Source organism: Antechinus flavipes, chromosome 3 (genome assembly GCF_016432865.1).
Source record: "Antechinus flavipes isolate AdamAnt ecotype Samford, QLD, Australia chromosome 3, AdamAnt_v2, whole genome shotgun sequence".
Lineage (NCBI taxonomy): Eukaryota > Metazoa > Chordata > Mammalia > Dasyuromorphia > Dasyuridae > Antechinus > Antechinus flavipes.
Window position 1 is genome coordinate 421,802,278 of NC_067400.1, and position 21,330 is coordinate 421,823,607.

The 21,330-nt window shown below is 30.5% G+C and overlaps 1 protein-coding gene across 1 annotated transcript in view; it reads right to left on the reverse strand.

Annotated features, from left to right (window-relative positions):
• UBR3 (ubiquitin protein ligase E3 component n-recognin 3) overlaps positions 1-21,330 on the reverse strand; it is a 266,439-nt gene that overhangs the window by 140,106 nt on the left and 105,003 nt on the right. The window contains exons 9-18 of the mRNA XM_051986192.1: positions 21,022-21,201; positions 19,924-20,057; positions 15,060-15,146; positions 12,550-12,615; positions 12,339-12,428; positions 10,633-10,761; positions 10,497-10,549; positions 10,269-10,402; positions 9,845-9,932; positions 8,058-8,197 (exon numbers count right to left, since the gene is read on the reverse strand). Coding sequence (XP_051842152.1) covers positions 8,058-8,197; positions 9,845-9,932; positions 10,269-10,402; positions 10,497-10,549; positions 10,633-10,761; positions 12,339-12,428; positions 12,550-12,615; positions 15,060-15,146; positions 19,924-20,057; positions 21,022-21,201 — 1,101 coding nt within the window. The remainder of the gene's footprint in view (positions 1-8,057; positions 8,198-9,844; positions 9,933-10,268; positions 10,403-10,496; positions 10,550-10,632; positions 10,762-12,338; positions 12,429-12,549; positions 12,616-15,059; positions 15,147-19,923; positions 20,058-21,021; positions 21,202-21,330) is intronic.

Below are 21,330 nucleotides of genomic sequence, written 5' to 3' on the forward strand. Positions count from 1 at the left end.
TTAATAGATGGAATATTTTCTTAGATTATTAATTTTAGTAATAAGTCTAATGTGTTAAAGAATCATTTGAATATAACAAACTTTGTGCCATTTAAGAAAGTCTTTCATATGCTATTCTTTATACCCAAAGAAAACAAACTGTAAAATCAAGTTGAATGATAACAAATTAGTTATTAGGTCATAAATGCTTTATTAACTATCAAACAGAACTACAAAAATGACTTTTAAATGAATTTTGAAAATGTTCTAATCTTAAATTTATTTTGATTACCATTTAAAATATTAGCTTTCTGATGTAACAAACACTATTTCTTTCCTAACTCCTAAGATCATGATTCTAGCACTGCATGTTTTAAAATGGAAAACAAAATTTTTATTTGACAATCTTGTAATCATCACAAATAGACAATGCAGCATGATGAATATTTAAAATGCTCAGTATGAGTTTAAACCAAGAATTTTAAATATATAATTTTCAAAGTCCTATACCAGAAGTCACGAGATTTAGGTTCTTAGTCACAGTTTTGCTACTAACTAGCTAGTAACCTTAGGATTACTAAGTTCATCTGGGTCTCATTTTCCTACATCCACAAGAACACCATACACATTCCTTCCTTTCTGTTGCTCTGTTCAAATTCTCATTAGCTGTCACCTAGATGATTACAATGGCCACCTAACCAGTTTGTCTTCCTCACTTCTAGTCTCTAGTGTCCTACATTCTATCTTCCATTCTAAGATTGACCTTCCTATATAATTCTGAATACATTATTTTAGTACTCAAAAACCTCAAAAAATTCTAGTACTCAAAAATCTCAAAAACTTAAAGAACTTCTTCAGTGCTTAAGAAATCATTTCCAAATTGCTTAGCCTAAGTTGGCTCCATTCTACATTTTCAGTCTTATATTCCACTACTTCACCTTCATAGGCCAAATTACTCATTGACAAATAAGGTTCACACCATCCCACCACTGTATTTCTGCTAACTCAAATTGCTATATTTCTCCCTTAACTGTTCAATTCCTTTAAAGCCCAGCAAACTTCCTCTGTTCAAGAGAGTCTTCTCTGATTCTTCCCTCATCTGAAGTTCTCCTTAACTCAAGCACTCTGTTTATATTGCTTAAGCACTTCTCACATTTTACTTCAGATTATAGTCATTTATATACAAATTTTATGTCTGTAACCTCCCTAAAATCAGTAAACTCATCCTAGTTCTTTGTGATCTGAGGATCTAACACAATTCTGACACAATGTTTTGAATTTAACATTAAGCATTTTTGATGATTCTAAAAACTATTTCCAGATAATTTAAAAATATTTCTATTAGAGTAAATTGAATGTTAATGACCAAGGATGTTGTTGAGCAGCTAATTGGTATAGCAGATAAGAGTTCAGGGCTTAGAATCAAGAAGATTCATCTTCCTGAGTTCAAATCTGGTCTCAGATGAGCTTACTAGCTATTTGATTCTAGATAAGTCACTTAACTCTCTTTGCCTCAATTTCTTCACCTGTAAAATGATATACGGAAAGAAATGGCAAACCATTCCAATACCTTTCTGAAGAAAACTCCCTATGGGATTACAAAGAGTAAGATACAACTGAAAAATGACTGAATAACAACAAATACTACCTACTGATCAAGGATACAGAATCCTATTATACTTTTGCTTTGGACAAGCAATATGAAAATTCTAGTCCTAGTTACAACACAATAACACAATAATTAGGCATAACTTACTATTTTCTTGATAATACGATAATAATGTAATGAAAGCTGATCGTTATTCTACTCTAAAATACTATATAAATGCTGTTATTACTGTTCTGTAATACAATTCTATATTACAATAATACAATAAAATTATGCATATATATAACTTACCTTACTATATACAAGGGCAAGCTAAATCTTCCAAACTATTGTAAAGTTCAAATAGAAGAATAGAAGAATTTTAACAGACCCTTCATAATTTCTTAAGTGTCTGCTATAAGCAGAGTATAACTCATGAGATAATAGGACAAGTCCCTATCCTTATGAAGCTCATAATCCAGTAGTTAACACATATGTGAATAACTTGAATTCAAAATAAGCATTCATAAGAGAGGAAAAGGAAGCAAAGTATCACCTTAAACACAAAAGTACTGTTCTCAGAGTTGGTGGCCTTTTTTTTCCCTTTTTAGTAAATATTAAGAGATAATGACAATATATTAAAATTACTCTTGGCTTATCTGGAACAAATACATTTAAAAAAAAAAAAAAACAACTGCTAACTCATACATAGCTCTATGGTTTATAAAATTCTTTTTTCCACAACAATCCTGTGAAGTAGGTAGTGTAAACACTATTATTCCCATTTTACAAGAAGGAATCTAAGGTTCAAAGAGGTTAAATATGTTGCTCAGGCACATGGTTAGTTAAAGAAAGAATCGGTATTCACTAATTCTTCTGTCACTAAGATCAATGCTCTTTTTCTACTAATGTACACTGTCATAGACACCAAATTCAGAAGATTCTAAATCACAACTAATTATAATGGGCAGGGGTAAGGGAGAAGAATTATTTTTTAGGAAAATTTTTACTGTCTACAACTAAACTTGGAAGTGACTATAGAAAGTGGAGTTGATTAATAGTTTCTTTAAAAACTCTTTGCCTCAAAGCATATTTGCTTACAAAAGTAATTTCATGCCTTTCCTTAAAGAAGTGGTTCTCAAAGTATTGTCTAGGACCATGGGGGAACCCTAAGACTCTGAGAGAGTCTTTAAGGTAAAAACGAAGGCATTATTTTTCTATTATATTATCCCTTTAGCCTGTGTAAGGCCAGATTTTGTTTATATGCTTCAAATAAAACAGTGCTGCAACAGATTTAATTCAGAAGCAGAAATGAAAGTACAGCCATTTTCTTCTAAACCAGACAGCAAAGAGATTTGCAAAAATGTTAAAACAATGCCAATTTTCACACTATTTTTGTTTAGGAAAATATAGTTATCTTTCACAAAAATGTTATTTGTTAAGATGTAATGAATTACTATTATTTAATGAATAAATCAACATTTTAAATTTTATCACTTTTAATTTTTAATATGGTTAAAACTTTATATAGTCCATATGAGCAAAAGCCTTTTGTAGCACTCAGCAAATTTTAAGGTAGAAAAGGGTCCTGAGATCAAAAAGTTTGAGAAATGCAGTTTCTGGCTTTTGCAAGAGCTCGCTCTTACTTTGGTCCTGACAGATGGCTATGAAAAATAAAGAGTCCTCAAAAGGCATGTGCTGATTCAGGGAGGAGGCCAACTGTTTGTTTATTCAAACAAGCATATGGCAAAATCAATAATGATCTCTTTACCACCAAATTTGGAACTTTTTTTTTCAATATTCATTCTACCTCTTCCTAGAACTTGACATTCTGTTCCTTGTTACTCTCTTCTCCTTTGGTTTTCACAATAACTGATTCATTTATTTATTCATTTACTAATTCATTCATTCATTCAATACCTATTTGCTAAGCATCTAATAAAATATATCTTTTATGACTTCTCCTTGCCAACCCTACTTCCAAAGCTCTGTCCCAGGTCACCTTCTCTACATAAAATGGCATTTTCTGTCCAAATCTTCCCTTTCTTGGTAATTTTATTGAATTCTATTATCAATCTATGAAGATAACTCTCTTCCCACCCCAACCACAAGATCCAAAACTGTATTATTCAACCATCTGCATGATATTTCTGCCAGTAAAGTTTAAAACTAAACTTCCCCCCAAAAAATCTCAATCTTCTCAACTTAATTTCTGTTCATGGCACCACTACTTTCTGTATCACCAAATCTTAACTTTCAAGTTATCTTTTACTTTTCCCACCACAACCAATTTGCTATCAAATATCATTATATGACCTCTTTCTCATTCACTATGCAACTATTCTTGTTCAGATCTTTTTTTACCTCTCAATAGTACCTTAAATTTCATTACTTTGAGTTCTCCCTTCTCTAATCTATTTTCTCACTGCTACTAGAGTAATATGTCTGAGGCAGCAAAGTGGTGCGATAGAAAGAAATGTTGGACCTGGAGTGAGGAAGACATGAATTCAAATCCTGCTCCAGACACTTAATAACTGTATGATCCCTGGGCAAGTCTACTTGAGTCTTAGTTTCCATATATGTAAAATGGGAATAATCATGACACTTACTTTAAAGAGTTGTTGGGAAATTATTCATAAAACATTTTACAAAGCTTAAAAGCACTATAAAAATGCTAGCTATTGTTGTTGCTGTTATTTCTAGTGGACAAATCTAATCACATTTTTTCCTGATTTAAAAATATCAATGGCCAATATATCCTGCCAATCATATGAAATATGAACTTTTAAATGAACCTAGGATGGATTTATAATTCTCAATTTGGCTTCTATTTTCCTATGATTATCAAAAACCATTTTGTTTTATACACTTCATATTCCAGTAAAACTGCACTCCTACAGCAATCTTAAGCCTACTTTTGACAATTTCCATTTCAGATCATCTGCATACGTAGTCTCCCAAACCTGGAAGAAATTTCTACTCTATTCTCAACACAACAACACAAGATCATATATTTAACATTAAAAGTTAGTTTAGAAGGCCATGACGTATAGCCCCTTCACTTTACATTTGAGGAAAGTGAGGCCCAGAGTGAGTAACTGACTTGATCAAAGCCATGTTACAAATAATATTGGAGGGGTTATATGAACTAACATCTTCTGATTCCAAATCCAGGACTCTGTCCACTCTACCACATCATAGCTTAGATCTCTCCTATGTATTTTTCACATTCTAACATGCATTTGAATTGCATTTGAATTATCTATGTAAATGTCAACTCAATTACAAAATTCCTTAATGAAACTAAGGGTAGAAATTATTTCTTGCTTCTTCATTCTCCCTATATTATTACTTCATTTAGTTGTTCAACAAATATCTGATCCAAAGACAAATGTTAAAGGTTTTAAAATATTTACCTTTGAATGAAAAATAAATTTAATTTAAATTTAATTTCATAATAATATTTAAGAGCAACTAATTCATATATTTTTCTTTTTACTATGTGAATAACAAAATTTTATGTTGTTATTTTGTTTTCCAAACAGATACTATTATAATAGAAATGATAGTGAAAATAATATTTTTCAAAGTATATTTTACTTTCATTAATATATATACATGATAATATACATATACATACATATACAATAACATATAATATGCATAATAACAACATGAATTACACTGTTTCAAATGAATTCCAAAAATTCATGTTTACCAAAAGAACTATAAAATGAACAATGCTACTTTTTTTTCTTGGTTTTCATCTCAATGATCATGAAACTACAAGCTGTGATATGACTTTTATTGAAACACAAGGCTAGATACATACATAAATATTTAAAACTCAATTGATTTTAATGGAATTCAAATTACTGATCTGAATCATGGGAATCTTAAGATTTTGAAGCAGAGACATTTAATTAGACTAGACTTAAATTTAGTAAGCTATCACCTTCCCCAATGCACAGCAAGATTTCTGGTTAATTGCTTCCCCCCCTTAGAATCAAGTTACAGCTTAAAAATCAAAAAAGGTTTTTTAATAGTTTTCTTTCATCCCAGAGATTTCTAAATCTATAGTTAGAAATGTTTATAATAGTAAAGCAGCAGTCAAGGTAAAAGGAAGCTACTATGCAATACAAATTTGCAATTTTAATCAGTATTATCTTTTAAATTCTGCCAAAATATTTTCAAAGTGCTTACTAATATTATATTTTAAATATGAACATTGAGCTAATTCCAGGTATTCTGTGGTAGAATCAAATTCCACAACAACAAAAAAAAATCATATCTTCTATTTACTTAAAATATTATTTTTGAAATGATTAAGATTGGGGACAGCTAGGTGGCACAATGGATAGAATACCAGCCCTGAAGTCAGGAGAACCTGAGTTCAAATCCAGTCTCAGACACTTAATATTTATTAACTATGTGACTCTGAGCAAGTCACTTAACCCTAATTGCTTACAAAAACAAACAAAAAGACAACATTAAAACTGATCCTGTATCATTTTCTTTTTGATCCTATGTCGTGGTTCTTTATCTCTGAACTTTGAGTTCAGAGTTAACTGGCCTGTAATGGGTTAAGTTTAAAAATCCAACTCTTCTACTCAAGGAATTTAACAGATCTTGGAGAATGCCTGTAAACACAAAAGGAGTTTGGGCTTAGTACCGTACTTCCAACTAACCTTCAAAATACTTGGTTTGCTTTCCAAAAGTGTCAACCACTATCTCACATCTGCACTCAGATAATGAGCACTTCTTGGTCTCATGAGAGAAGAACAGGGTTTATTGCTAGATCCTATTACTAAACTTCCAAACAATCATATTATTCTTGCACCTCAGCTCTGCAACCAATCATATCACCCTTAATCCCAGGAAGTTATCAACCCTGATCTGTCTTCTATTCTGTACTTCCCAAAATATAACTGTCTCTCTGCTTGAAGTTGGCATAAATTTAAGAGGCAAGCCAATGATCCATTTATGGACAAGTAGCATGCCCCTTCTAATAATAAATGTTACCTTGTGTGGAGATATGCTTCAGTTTAATTATTTTGTTAAAATCTCAAATATGACATTTTCTAGTATGTGGATGTATGTTATTATTATTATATATGTATTTTGGGAATACATATATATTAAAAATAATTGGGGCAGCTAGGTAGCACAGTGGATAGAGCACCAGCCCTGAAGTCAGGACCAGAGTTCAAATCTGACCTCAGACACTTAACACTTCCTAACTGTGTTACCCTAGGCAAGTCACTTAACCCCAATTACCTCAGAAAAATAATAATAATAATAGATACCTTCCTGTATGGTATTTTAGAGTTAACTGAGAAACAAAATACTTGATTTCAGTAGTAAAGCTAGTACCACTGATTAAAAAAAAAAAAATCCACCATTATGAGTTGCTCTTCAATATTCTTCCAAAGTTTTTATTAAGGCAAAAAAGTAGTCAGAGATCACCTGAGAGGAAGAACATATTTCACTAATTTGTTCTATGAGATAAAAACTTCAAATATAAGTCAATTTCTTACCTATTTCAAGATTTTAACAACTTTATCATCTATGAAGATAGGATAAGGATGACAGTAGTAAAAGTTTCCAATTTGGAGGAAATTTAAAGGGAAAGTTTCAGTATGTTTTTTAAATTTCAAAACAGATACTATTAATCCAATAATGAATTCTGATCAAAACTGCTTCAACATTTTAAATGGTTACTTAGGGGTGAGTATTTAGTCACTGTGTATGCATTTGTTATGATACAGAACTATTCCATTGTATTCATATATCTAATTTGTTTAATTATTTTCAAATCAATGGACATTTTCTTTGCTTCCATTTCTTTGCTGTCTAAGTGAATGTTCTTGTTAGAAAAAAATAACCAACTATGGCCATCAGATACATTTATATTTTTGTTATATCTAGTTCAATTTACTTTTATTCCTAATGAGAGTATAAGCTGTTTTATAAGCTGTAAGGGCGTTATTGTTGCTTTGAAAGCAAATAAGAATAGAAAAAAACATGCTGTATCATTTTGCTCTTTAAAGTAGGATACTTCAATCTGTGAAGGACTTTATTTCATTCTATACTCCATCAAAACCCTACTATAGTGCTTCTTTATGGCATAGAGATAATATCCTGAGCTTTCAAGATTATCTTGCATGAAGAAAGAGAGGAGTTCAGATGTGCATAGGTAAAAGAAATAATTACATTGACAAAATCATGATTCCCTGAAGTACTAAAATATTAACTGCTAATATTTGGTCACTGAAATTTAAAATTGGCCAAAAATTCCTACTGTAATGTGATAGAGTGCTTTAAGTAAACAGAAATAATTATCAATATTTATGTCAAAAAAAAAAATAACATGATTGAAAAAAATCAAGGCTGAGCAAAAAAGTAAAGTGATTTCTGCTAGCATATAGGGCTTAACCTTTAGAAAATCAGTATTTAAAAAAAAAAAATCTTCTTATACACATTAACATACCTTTGGGAGTATACATTCCTTGTTGCATAGAACCTCCAGGTTCAAAAACGGGAGCTTTAAAATCAGCTACAGCTGACAACACAGATTCAAAACTGTAGCTACCTGGAATAATTCCACTTTTGGGATTGGGATTTTCTGGAATGTGATTCTTATGTCAAGAAAAATCAGTACTGCTGAAAGTTTTGTCAAATGATCAGTATACTCGCTCTACTGATTATCTATTTTAAAATAGTCCAAATATCAAGATCTATTACAATACCAAAAAGTGGCCACAAGAGGACTCCACAATGCAACAATTCTGTCAACACTGCTCCTATCACAGTTAAAATGACTGAAATCTAGAACTTAAGGCATTTTTCATCTTAACACACTTACCAACTATTTGCTTTGTAGATATACAGCACAGAATAATACCAAAAGGGTTTTATTGATAACATTTTTCACACCTACTAATATTGAACATGAGATGGGATAATTATAAATACTGAGGGAGAAGGGGGTAGAGAAATCAAAAGGAATATCTTAAGATATCCATATTTTTAAAATTTCTATTTTACCATTTTCTAATTTAATTTTTCTAACTATATTTAAGGCTATATACAATACCATTTCCTTGGAACTAGAAAAAGCAAAAAAAGTATCATCAAGGAAAAAAATGAGATTTACAATTTCAAAGAATGCCTCCTAAAAATCTTCAAATGGTCATCTTTAATTAAGAATCCTGAAATTAGTAAAAGAAATTAAACTAAAAAACAAATTGTAAGCAGATATTTCACATTAGATATATGCTATGGCATAATCTTTTTTTTTTTTTTAACTTTTAATAAGTCTAAGATATCAGTGATTATCACATGTAGACCTGGAAGTAATCTTAAAGGTTATCTAGTTCAAACCAAAACCTAACTCCAAAGCTAGCACACTTTCTAAAATAAACGTCACTTTTTTCCTTTTTTTGACAATCCAAGAAAACAGTTGGTAAACTGAAGTTCGTTATAAAAGGTTTCATAAAGATTATCAAGAAAACACTATTATTACATTTTATAGATGAGGAAACAGAGATTCTCAGAAGTTAGTGATGTGCTTAACATAATGATATTGAAAGTATACTGTGTACTGCTACACTTGGAATAACAGCAGGACAAAGTGTGCGTATGTGTGTGTGTATGAGTGTGTGATATGCTATATAAAATCTAACTATGTTTTAGAAAACACCTATTATATTTTAAAATATGGTGTATTAAATAAAGAGCTGGTCTCAAGTTCAGGAAAACCTTGGTTCACATCCCATTTCTGACACTAGTGGAGTGGCTCTAGAGAAGTGTTTGAAGTATTCCCAGGCAACTCATTAAACTTAGAAAGTCCTGATCTGTTACAGAAAAAGGAAATTCCTCATGAGGTATTCCCTATACCTATGAAAAATAGATGATCTAATTAAGGTTTTTTTTAAAAAATTCTAGTTATAATGTATTCTATCTTTACTTAACCTGATTAATATACAAAAGAGACTTGTTATTGTAGAAAAAACAGTTAAACTAAGAGACTGAAATCAGGAAACTTGAGCTCTCCTGAAGACAGACTCTTCCGTGAACTTGTTATGTAACCCTTAAATATATCACTTAATCTCTCTGAACATCACTTTCTTCATATATGAAATGAAAGATGATTTCCAAGATCCCTTCCAGTTCTCATATGCTGTAATCTCCATTATGGACATATTTCAAATTTCTTTCAATATATTAAGTTGAACCTGAAATCACGTGAAAAATGAAACAAAAATTTATAAGGATATGAGATCCAGCAATGAACTATGTGTCCTGTCATTCATACAAAGTTGGGCTACCATCTCTGCCCTGAGGATTTCATCATCTGTCATTCCTAAAAATAATTAAAAAATAAAAATTAGTACATTTAAATAGAAATAGATTTTTTTTTAATTACAACAAATTTTTCTAATCTGTCCCCTAAATGTTTAGTATGCTTCAAGAGTTAAAGAAAAACTGACGGGTGCTTCAGATTAAATCAGAGTTTAGAATTGTTATTTTCAACTATTTTAGATAAAGTATTAAGGTGAATCAATTTTAAATAAATATAATTTGCAAACTAAATCAGCAATCTAAAATAATTGACACACAACTTCTTTTAAAAGAGGTTTAACTGTTACTAGTTTTAAAGTGGTTGTTCTATTTACATATGAATAATTATAGTTTTTACCTAAATGTAAACGAAGGCTCAACAGAATCACAAGAAATGTGAGGGCTCCTTCTAACATAGATCTTTCATGTTCTGAGTCAAGTATTGTATTTTGATGTTGTGAAGCCATTGTCAACAAATCCACTACTTTAAATCTATGAGGGAAAAAACAACACTTAAAATTTAAAAGAGTAAAATATAACTGAAAATATCTCATGGTATCTGCTAAAATGTTTCAATGTTGCTTACCTTTCAAAAACAGATGAAATAAAATAATCTGGGTCAAGTCTAGATGCACAGACCTTTGAAAGAAAACAGAATGTTTTATTTCGCAACATTCAGATTTGCTTATGAGCAAAATATCTGACTTGTATGGTGATTTTACCTGTAGTAAGTATATGTCAGGATCAATCATGGAATTACAGAAATGAGACTGTACATAAGTCATAGCTTGTCCTTTGATCTGAAGGCCATTTCTAACCCACATGTTACTGTGAATTTCAGAGAGACTTGCCTATTTAGAAGAAAAAAAATTAAATGATAGTATTATTTAGGAATTCAATTTACAACTATTTATTTTCTAAATACAGCTTGTACACAAACATGGATTGTCATCTAAAAATATTTTAGAATTAGAATTGATCATTAGAACTAGTCATAAGTTTTCTTAAACTAAAAATCTGCTAGCTAGAATACTCATAATAAAATAAAAATAATACACTACACAATGTTGCAAAGCAGCATATAAAGAATAACTTACTTGCAAGTTAATGCATGAGGACCTCTACATAATGATCCCTTTAATATACTAACAGCAAGATGCTTACTTGGAGTCCTTTCAATTGAAAAACTACTAGTGATTAACTGTACCTCAAAACTCCCAATATTTAAAGAAATGCTAGATTTAAGCACAAAACAAAAATTACAATTCTAATCACTCTTACATGTTAAGATGAAGGCATTAAATAAATAATTCAAGTATTTGATTAACCTCCAGACATTGGCTCCTAGCCCTAGCCAGCCACTGCAGAGATTTTATCACCAACAGACAGAGGAATGAGATGAGAAAGAATAAGTTGGCAGATTAATTCACATATTCATTTCTTCAGCAGCTATTTATCAAACAACTTACTAGACAATGTGTACAGTTAATGAGCTAATAAAGAGAAAGCTAACATGATACCTGCCTTCAAGAAGAATATAAGTAGTAAGGGGAAATAAGACACACAAGTAACTACCTATTGTAAAAGTTATAATGTGAAGCTACAATATGAGAAGCACAAATTACTAAATAAATCAGTTAAAAAAAAAAAAAAACATGACTAAGAATTCATGCCAGTTCAGTCATGAATGCTGGAATATACCTATAATATCTAGTGTATAGTTATATTTGATTTATTGATAAGACTTTCAGTTCATGAAAAACTAACTTAAGTAACATGTTCACTTATTTATAAACAAAAAGTTACACTAATCACATAGAATCCTAATATTTTAGAGCTAAAAAAAAAATCTCAAACATCAAATTACAGATAAAAGAGTTGAGGACCAGTGAGGTAAAGGACTTTTGAATCAGAAAGAGTTGGTAACCATAGAATACATATGTTCATTCATACCATAACACTAGTTGTGCTTTTGTTATGTAAAAAATATGATGGGAAAAATGGTTGTTTCTAAGAAAAGTTCTACTTAACAAAATTCAAGCGATATGGCAAAAATAGTCAAACACAAATATTTCAACAATAATTATGATAAAAAATAAAAAACACCCAAGAGTTAAATGATGTCTAAAGTCCTTTATGACTCTGTTATAGAATTCTAAGTCAAATAAGATTTATATGTACTTAGTACAACCAATAACTCCTACTCAAAACTTCTTTTTTTTTAAATTATTATAGCTTTTTATTTACAAAGCTTTTATTTACAAAGTTTTAGTTACAAAACATATGCATGGGTAATTTTTCAAAAATTGACCCTTGCAAAACTTTCTGTTCCAAATTTTCTCCTCCTTCCTCCCACACCCTCCCCTAGATGGCAGGTAGTCCAATACATGTTAAATATGTAAAACTTCTAAGATGCAAGAAACCTTACCTGGATTTGGAGTGGGTGAATCATTAATTTCATCAACATTTCCTGATCTGGTAAAATAGAATCTAGATCTAGCTCTTGACATTTCACAGCCTAAAAATGAAATTTAGAGAAGTTAGGTTTTTTTTTTTTTTTTTTTTTTGGGGGGGGGTTAATCTCTATTTTCACATCTTTTAGAAAAGGAAATAACCATATATACAAAGACAAATCTTACCTTACTCAAAAACATAGCATAATAACGATGTAGTGGCAAATGAAAAGTAACCTGGTTGGGAGCTGGCTGAAATATAAATAAAGAAAATAAAATGCCATAGGTAAAAACAATACTTTATATAATTCTATAAAGATAAGATATGCTAAAATAAAATTTGTACTTTGTTTTATTCTTGCAACTAATGCTTTGTTTTACTAAAATACTAATTTTAAAAAACACAATTGGAAATAGTTTTCTATGTGAAAAAACAGATCTTTAATCCTAAAAAAAAAAAAATTAAGTGCATAAAGAAAAAATAGAAATAAAACTAAAAATGTTGAAACAAATATTCATATACAGTTAAAATCTGTAAAATCATCACAATCACAAATAACTATAATGAATAATATGAAAATCATGTTATATATACTAAGGAGCTATAATAATGACAACAGATGTGAAATAATTGCTATTGGGAGGTGTTTTTTTCAAATAAATAAATTTCTTAATATGATAGGATAAGAAATTTTTAGAAGCAGGAACTCTTCCTTTATTTACAGTTATTATTTGTGATATAATTCACTAATTAAAATATTCTCCCAGAAGAGAGCCATTACTACCCGAGAGTTTGTTCTGACCATTTACCCTGGAATGTGGTGGCTGAAGAATTTCTATTGCCTAAATTATGTCATACATTCGCACAAACAAATGTGTAGGACTTGTCCATCAAAATTTGTTATCTAAGACAAACAGTACAAATGGGCATTGTACTGGGCTGGAGAAGGACTAGAAAAAGAAAGAGAAGGAAAAAGAAGAGGAAGATAAGCATGCTAAGGAGAAGAAGAGAAAGAGGAAGAGGAGAAAGTAGACTGGCTGGCCTTAGGAAACAAAAAATCATCTTGAATAAACAGAACTAAGCTTCTCCAGGAAATAAAGACTCATATTTTTAATGACAATACCAATGCTGCTGTATAAATGCAAGACATGGAATATAATGATCTTAGAAAACATGAAAATGAATTCTCACAAAGAAAACAATGAAGAGGCACATGACAGATTTAAGGAGACTGAAATATGTAACTAAGGAAGAACATCAAATAAGCACAGGATTTAAAAATATCATCAGGATAATATATTTAGGAAAAGAAGTTCATCAGGTAAAGGGAAGAGATGACAGTCCCTTTTAGTCCTAACTTTGAGACTTCCAATTAACTCCTCCTAGGTTTTAGCCTAGCATTACATCTTACCTCCAAACCATATCTTAATATTAGAATTGCTGATGGATATTTAATCCAACATACCCTTAATCTACTCTTGTCACATGAAAATTGTTGGCCTGACAAAAAATCATAATCAGAGACGGTTATACCAGTATTCATGTTTTTAGCATTTTCTGAAATATCAATCAACAGATGGATTTCTACTACTTATATGATTATAGAGAGTATGGTATAGCTAAAAAGAGAATGGGAATTTTTAATAGCAAGGCTCTACATTTATCTCTATCAAGAATTTAATTTATTAAATTTATTAATTTATTAAATCGAATGCATCATTTATTTTCTCTGTATTTCAATCTTCCACCATCAACAAAATGAGGGTAAATAATACCTTACCCTCCATTATAAGGCTATCGTAAGAAACAAGTGATATAATACATATTAAAATGCTCTCCAACAAAAGAAAATTACATTTACCTCTTTCAGCTCCACATATCATCTCATATTCTTTCATTAACTCTATCTAAAGCACATAAATATTTTTACATTTAGCATCTTTCTGAAAGCTTGGCTTTATGAAGCTAAATGAAATTAGTATCTTCTCCCACAAAGTTAACTGTTTTCTATATGCTTATGTCACTCAATTAATTGATTTTAACATATTCAATTCATATATTGCCTTCTATCTTACTATTTCAGTTAAAAGCATGTAAATATATTCTCAAAGATATTTTCAATCTTCTTTCATAACGGCACTTCTTAAACATTAGTCTGTTAATCCAATTGCATAAATACTATATAATTACTGTATTTATTCCTACACAGTTCATTCCTATAGCATATCTTTAAATGATATGAAATGATAATGAAAAGGAAATATTCATTTAATATATTTTAATATATTTAATATATCCCTTTCCATAAATGTGCAGTATCCCATTATTAAGTATGGACTCACTTCTGTACTTGCTAGTTTATACTCTTGATCTATGTTAATATTCACTAAATATCTGATGAAATAATACTTCCTTCTCTATAAGACCAATAAAAATGATTACAAATATTATATATCATCTCTGTGCTAAGGTGGGAGGGGAGAGAGACCCTTGACTTTTCTTTTTATATTGTATGTATTGTATGTACAATATATACATATATATACAAGATATACAATAATGTATATCTTGTATATGTATTTAATAATTTCTTATATAAGCTAATTTTTTGTCTCTCATTTTACTTGAGAGGTTTTATTCTCTGGTTATACTTTGAAGTCAAACAGCTTTGCTAACAGCTATGACAAGTACATACCTCATCTACAAAGTTTATAGCATCAAACCAGTCCTGAAGTGCTTCTAGGCAATATCTAACAACATTTCTTGTATATTCTTGTGTTTCCTGTAAACAGAAAAACAAACAAACAAAAAACAACCCAGCACTGTAAACGTTTAGGATTTTCAGAATCAAATATAACATTAAACAATAATCCAAGTCAATAGATTAACAATCGTTAATTTAGTGATTTGTTGTTCAGCCATCAACTTTGTCCAACTTTTCATGAATCAATATGGGGTTTTCTTGGCAAATTTTTACTGAAATGACTTACAATTTCCTTCTTTAGTGGACTAAGGCAAACAGAGGTTAAGTCATTTGCCCAGGTTCAGAAGCCATATTTAAACTCAGGTCTTTCTGACTCCAGGCCCAGTGTTTTACCCATTGAGCCAACTATTTTGCCTCAATTAGTGAGTAGTGACCTCTTTATATTATTTATTCATTTCACTTGGGAAATGAAAAAACTACTTTCAGGGAGATTACATTCTAAAGATATAAGTAGATTACATTATCAATAAAAATGTAAGTATATGAAAGACATCAAGGACTTGTATTGGAAAAAGGAAGGGAGTACTAAAGAATTGGAAATAATGAAAAAGTGATAAGACAGAATGTTGAACTAATAAAATGCTAAAAAAAGAAACAAAAAGGAATCCCAGTATAGTTGGATAGTTCATCTATGTTGAATTTATGAAAAAAATGAGTAATTTTTTAAAATACAGGGGAGTGAGTCAAATTTAGAATAAGAGTAATTCCCAAGTTGATAAAAAGTCAAAGGATATGAGTTTTCAGAGGAAGAAACCAAGGCTACCAATAGATATATAAAGATAATCTAAATCAGGTCTTCTTAAGCTTTTACCACTTATGATTCCTTTTCGCCTGAGAAATTTTACATGACCCCAAGTATGCATATATAAAACAGGTATACAAAGCAAACATTTACTAATAATAAGTTATAAGTTTTAACCCCACATTCAGCTATGAGACCCCTTATAGGGTCACAAACCATAGTTCAAGAAGCTGGGATCTAAATCACTAACAATTAGAGAAATGGAAATTAAAGCAACTCTTTAGGTATCACTTCAAACCCATCAGATTGGCTAAAATGACAAAAAAAGAAAATGAAAATGCTGGAGAAGCTGTGGGAAAATAGGTATTGCTGAAAATATAAACTATTGGTAGAGCTATGAACAAATCCAACAACTCAGGACAGCAATTTGGAACTATGCCCAAAAAACTATTAAGCCCTCTGACCCAGATTCTACTACTAGTTCTATATCCCAAAGAGATCAAAGAAAGATTAAAGAATCCATATGTACAAAAAATATTTATATCAGTTCTTTTTTGTGAAGACAAAAAATTATTAACTGAGAGAATGTCCATCAGAAAGAGAATGGCTAAACTAGTTATGGTATATGAACATGATGGAACACTACTGTGCTTTTTAAAATGATGAAGAGGATGGTTTCAGTAAAATCAGGGAAGACTTATATGAAATTAGAAGAACAGAATCAGGAGCACAATTTACATAGTAATAGCAATAGTGTAAAGATAATGAACTTTAAAACACTTAGTAACTGTGAACAACAATATGAACAACCATAATTCTACAGGATTCATGATAAAACATACAATCCACTTGGAAACAGAGAACTGAAAGACTAAAAATGCAGACTGAAGCATTTTTTAAATGTTTTTTTTTTCTTTTTGAATTTTTTGTTTTTTGGGGGAATGAGAAATGGTGAATGTGAATATTTGTTTTGTATATATTATTTGGGATTTTATTTTTCTTGCCTTCTCAATAGGTGAAGAAGAGAGAGGAGAAAATTTGGAGCTGAAAATAAAATAAAATTCAAGTTAGAAAAAAAAAATCCATTGATGCAGAAAATTAGAAATGGATAAAGAGATATGATAAAGAAAATGAATAAAAGAACATAGAAACTACATCTGTCATCTAACACTTGATTTCTTTGCCAAATAAAGTATAATGACAATCGAGAAAAAGAACATCTTTTTAAAAGATATAGACAATAATTGCACAGAATAAAAAATTGAGAAAATATGATCCCTAAGGGTAAAAGGAACCATCAAAATTATGTGATTATGGATCCACAAAAGCCAATTTCGGCTAGTGATTCAAATACATATAACTTAATATTTCATTTAGGTTAAGAAACCTTAACTTAACATTGTCTATTATCTTTAAACAGTGTTTGTATCCAGTCTCAATAACAATATAGCAAATGGGCTCATTGTATCCCTAGTCATAATTTTTAAGTGTTACTTCTATTCAAAGTAAAAATTCCAATTTTACAAACTTGTGCTAATTAACTGATACAAATTACCTTGTGATGAAGATAATCACCACATGGTGTTTTGAAAAGGTATAAATAATGCTTAACCACAGGTTTAACAAATTGCTCCACTATGACCATTCAAACACTTGAAGATAAGAGTAATGCTTAATGAATGTTTGTGGCAGCCTTCTTTGTAGTGGCCATAAACTGGAAACTGAGTAGATGCCCATTAATTGGAGAATGGCCGAATAAATTGTGGTATATGAATATTATGGAATATTATTGTTCGGTAAGAAATGACCATCAGGATGATTTCAGAAAGGCCTGGAGAGACTTACACAAACTGATGCTGAGTGAAACGAGCAGGGCCAGGAGATCATTATATACTTTAACAACAATACTATATGATGATGAATTCTGAAGGACCTGACCATCCTCAGCAATGAGATGAATCAAATCAGTTCCAATGGAGCAATAATGAACTGAGCCAGCAATACCCAGGGAAAGAACTCTGGGAGATAATTAAGAACCATTACATTGAATTCCCAATCCCTATATTTTTGCCTGCCCACATTTTGGATTTCCTTCACAGGCTAATTGTACAATATTTCAGAGTCTGATTCTTTTTGTACAGCAAAATAATGGTTTGGTCATATATACTTATTTTGTATTTAATTTATACTTTAATATATTTAACATCTACTGGTCAACCTGCCATCTAGGAGAAGGGGTGGGTGGAAAGAGGGGAAAAATTGGAACAAAAGATTTGGCAATTGTCAATGCTGTAAAATTACCCATGCATATAACTTGTAAATAAAAAGCTATTAAAAAAAAAAAAAAAAAACAAAGAGTAATGCTTACCTTCTCTGTTCCCCAGTCATCTTTTGTCTAACCTAAACATGTCTGGTTCTTTTATTAATCTTTATATATCTCCCTTTTTTTCCATTCACAGCCATCAACCATAATAGAAAACCTCACCATTATAACAATTTGTCTACTTTTCCTTTTAGATCTCCCATTTTTTTCTACATACTGCTATTAAATATTATCCCCCAAATTCCATTCAATGATTCCTTACTGCATATACAAGATAAAGTTGAGACTACTCATTCTGAAATTCAGGAAGACACATATCTCTCCAGATTTCTTTGTCACTACTCTTTTACATACTACTCTACTAGAACACTAGCCAAAATGATCTAACGATTGTATCCAAATAGGCCATGTTCATTCCTACTTTCTGAGGAAATGGAAATTGTAAATCAGATGTAATCTTTATTTACAATTGCAAATAATCTTACCTAAACAGCTAATATTTTTTCTAAATAATGGAACAGTAAAATCCGGATACCATTGATTCCATCAGGTACTAATGATTAGCATTTAGCTCTAAAAATGAAAAATACATATTTTCATCATACTGTAAAGACAAAAGTTATTTATGAAGTGCTTACTATCTAAGCACTGGGGATATAAAGGCAAAAAGGCTTTGAAAACATTTCCATTCAAAACAAATTATGTTATATCATTAAATAACTACTAGAAATCTAATAAAATTTATAAACTTCAAAAATACTTTGATATACTATTACACTTATTTTTTTTCACATAATCATTCAAAGCTGCCTTATACTATAAGCAAAAATGTTGTACTGAAATAACTTTTTATAGTTTGAGATAAATCTAAAAGAGCATGGCAAATATTGTTGATGTTGATGATAATGATAATGATAATGATGATAAAAACTTGTTTATATTTATCAATAGTGCCGAGCACTACATTATGTACTTTTTAAAAATTATCTTATTTGACCCTCCCAACAAACCTGGTAGGTACAATTATCATTCCAATTTTACAGTTCAGGAAATTAAGGCAAAGAAAGGATAACTTGGCCAAGGTTGCAAAGTTAGCAAGTGTCTGGGATCAAATTTGAACACAGATCTTCCAGACTTCCAGTCACTGTGCCACCTGGCTCCAACTTTACTTTCTATATTGTGATTTGACCCTGTTTGATTGATAGTAATGGTAAGCAGACCAGCAGAGAAAATAATCTAGGGAAACCAAAAGTATTAGTGAAACCAAAACATTTTATCCAATGAGAAATATATATTTGTATAATCACATAGTAATGATATATTAATATCTTAATTTTAATGACTTGTTACTGAAAGCTATTGCAATACATGCTTAAGAATTAAATAAAATTTATGCCAACAATGTTGTTTGTGACTTTTAACCATGATGGCAAAGCCTCATTCAAAATTCGATCTCATTCAGTGAGACATGATAGTCACCACTGAATTGGAAATGAAAGCACTAGTATTTGTATTTGTATGTTATGAAATGATGAGCAGTAATCATAGCACTTTTCACTGATCCAGGTTTCAAAAACTTTGCCTCTTCAATTTTAATGAAGCATGTCAAAACAAAGCTAAATCGAAGTTGATAATTATCAGGCTCAAATTTCAAGGGGGACAAATAGTACTTTAAAAAACAAAAACACATATACTTATACATGTAAAACAAAAAAAAATTCTCATCATACCCTAATTTTGCAGTGTGATAACAGCCCCCACATCGGCTGTGCACAAGCCTCAAGCTCAGCAGCAAATGCAGCATAGTAGGTCTGAGATTCAAATTCCACATGTTCATTTAGTTCTCGTTTATTTAAGTTCATACCTTTTAAAAAATTAAGATGGAAAAGGAAGACAAATGTAACCATTAAAAACTCTAAAGGGGAAAAGTTAAGAAATCAAATATCTGGTCTAATATTCTGACATTCTTCCAAATTATCATATATATTTTAAGTTAACCAATTAGGATACATTTTGCAAAATAAGCATCTATGTGTCTGACAAACCTAAAAGAGTTTTCTATTCATAGTATTTTATATAGCTATTCAAGTTTAAATAAAAGGGGAGAAGAAATACCTAATAGATAATAAGATAAATATCAAATATGCTTTAATATCTAGAAAATTTCTTATAGATCATATGGAATATTTTGGTGCAAGCATATAAAATGTGTGGGTGTGGTATGGATGGGTGTGGGTATGCATATATTTATTTATTTATTGGGGAGTAGGGGGGGTGCTGAAGCAATTGGGATTAAATGACTTGTCCAAGGTCACACAGCTAGGAAGTCAAATTTGAACTCAGGTCTTCCTGACTTTAGGGCTAGTACTTTATCCACTGTGCCACTTAGCTGCCCCAATATATAAAATATTTTTAAAAGAAACTACTTATCTCACTGAGCCTGAATCTCAAAGAATTAGTGGTGGAAAGGATCTGTGAGATCATCTCTTTCAGGTGCCTAATTTTGCAAATGGAGAAACTGAGAACCAGAAAGATGTAAAGGAAGGAAGAACTTGAAGAAAGACTTTGCTACTAAAGGTGGAAATTCCCTCTGTCATTACAAAATGTCATCTGCAACCAGCAGACAGATAATTAATTACCTGGGGCCTAAAGGTTAAGTGATATGTTCACTGATGATATAATTAGTACATTTCAAAGGCAACACTTAAACTGAGGTCTTTCTATCTAAGACCAGTATTCTACCCACCACCTAATTATATCTAATAATTACTTTAATAGTTGGTAGTAAGCATTATGCAACTGAAAACAACACAAAAATAAAAGTATACCTTGAAAAAATGACACAAAATTCATCCAAGTAACTAACAAACCATGATCCTCCAGGAATTTCTTTGCCACACTTTGATGTGAAAGGATATTTATAAAATCACTGACAAGAGGCCAATAAGTATTGTTCTTCAGTAGTGCTTCTCCACAGTTTACTACCACATGTAAACTGTTTTCTTCATCTAAAAAAAAAAAAAAAAATTACTCCCAGCAAGCAAATTTATGGCCTCAGAACTGGTTTTTTTATAAATTGGGCACTGACAAATTTTAAATTAAACTCAATTAAAATTGCATCAAATAAATGTGTTAAC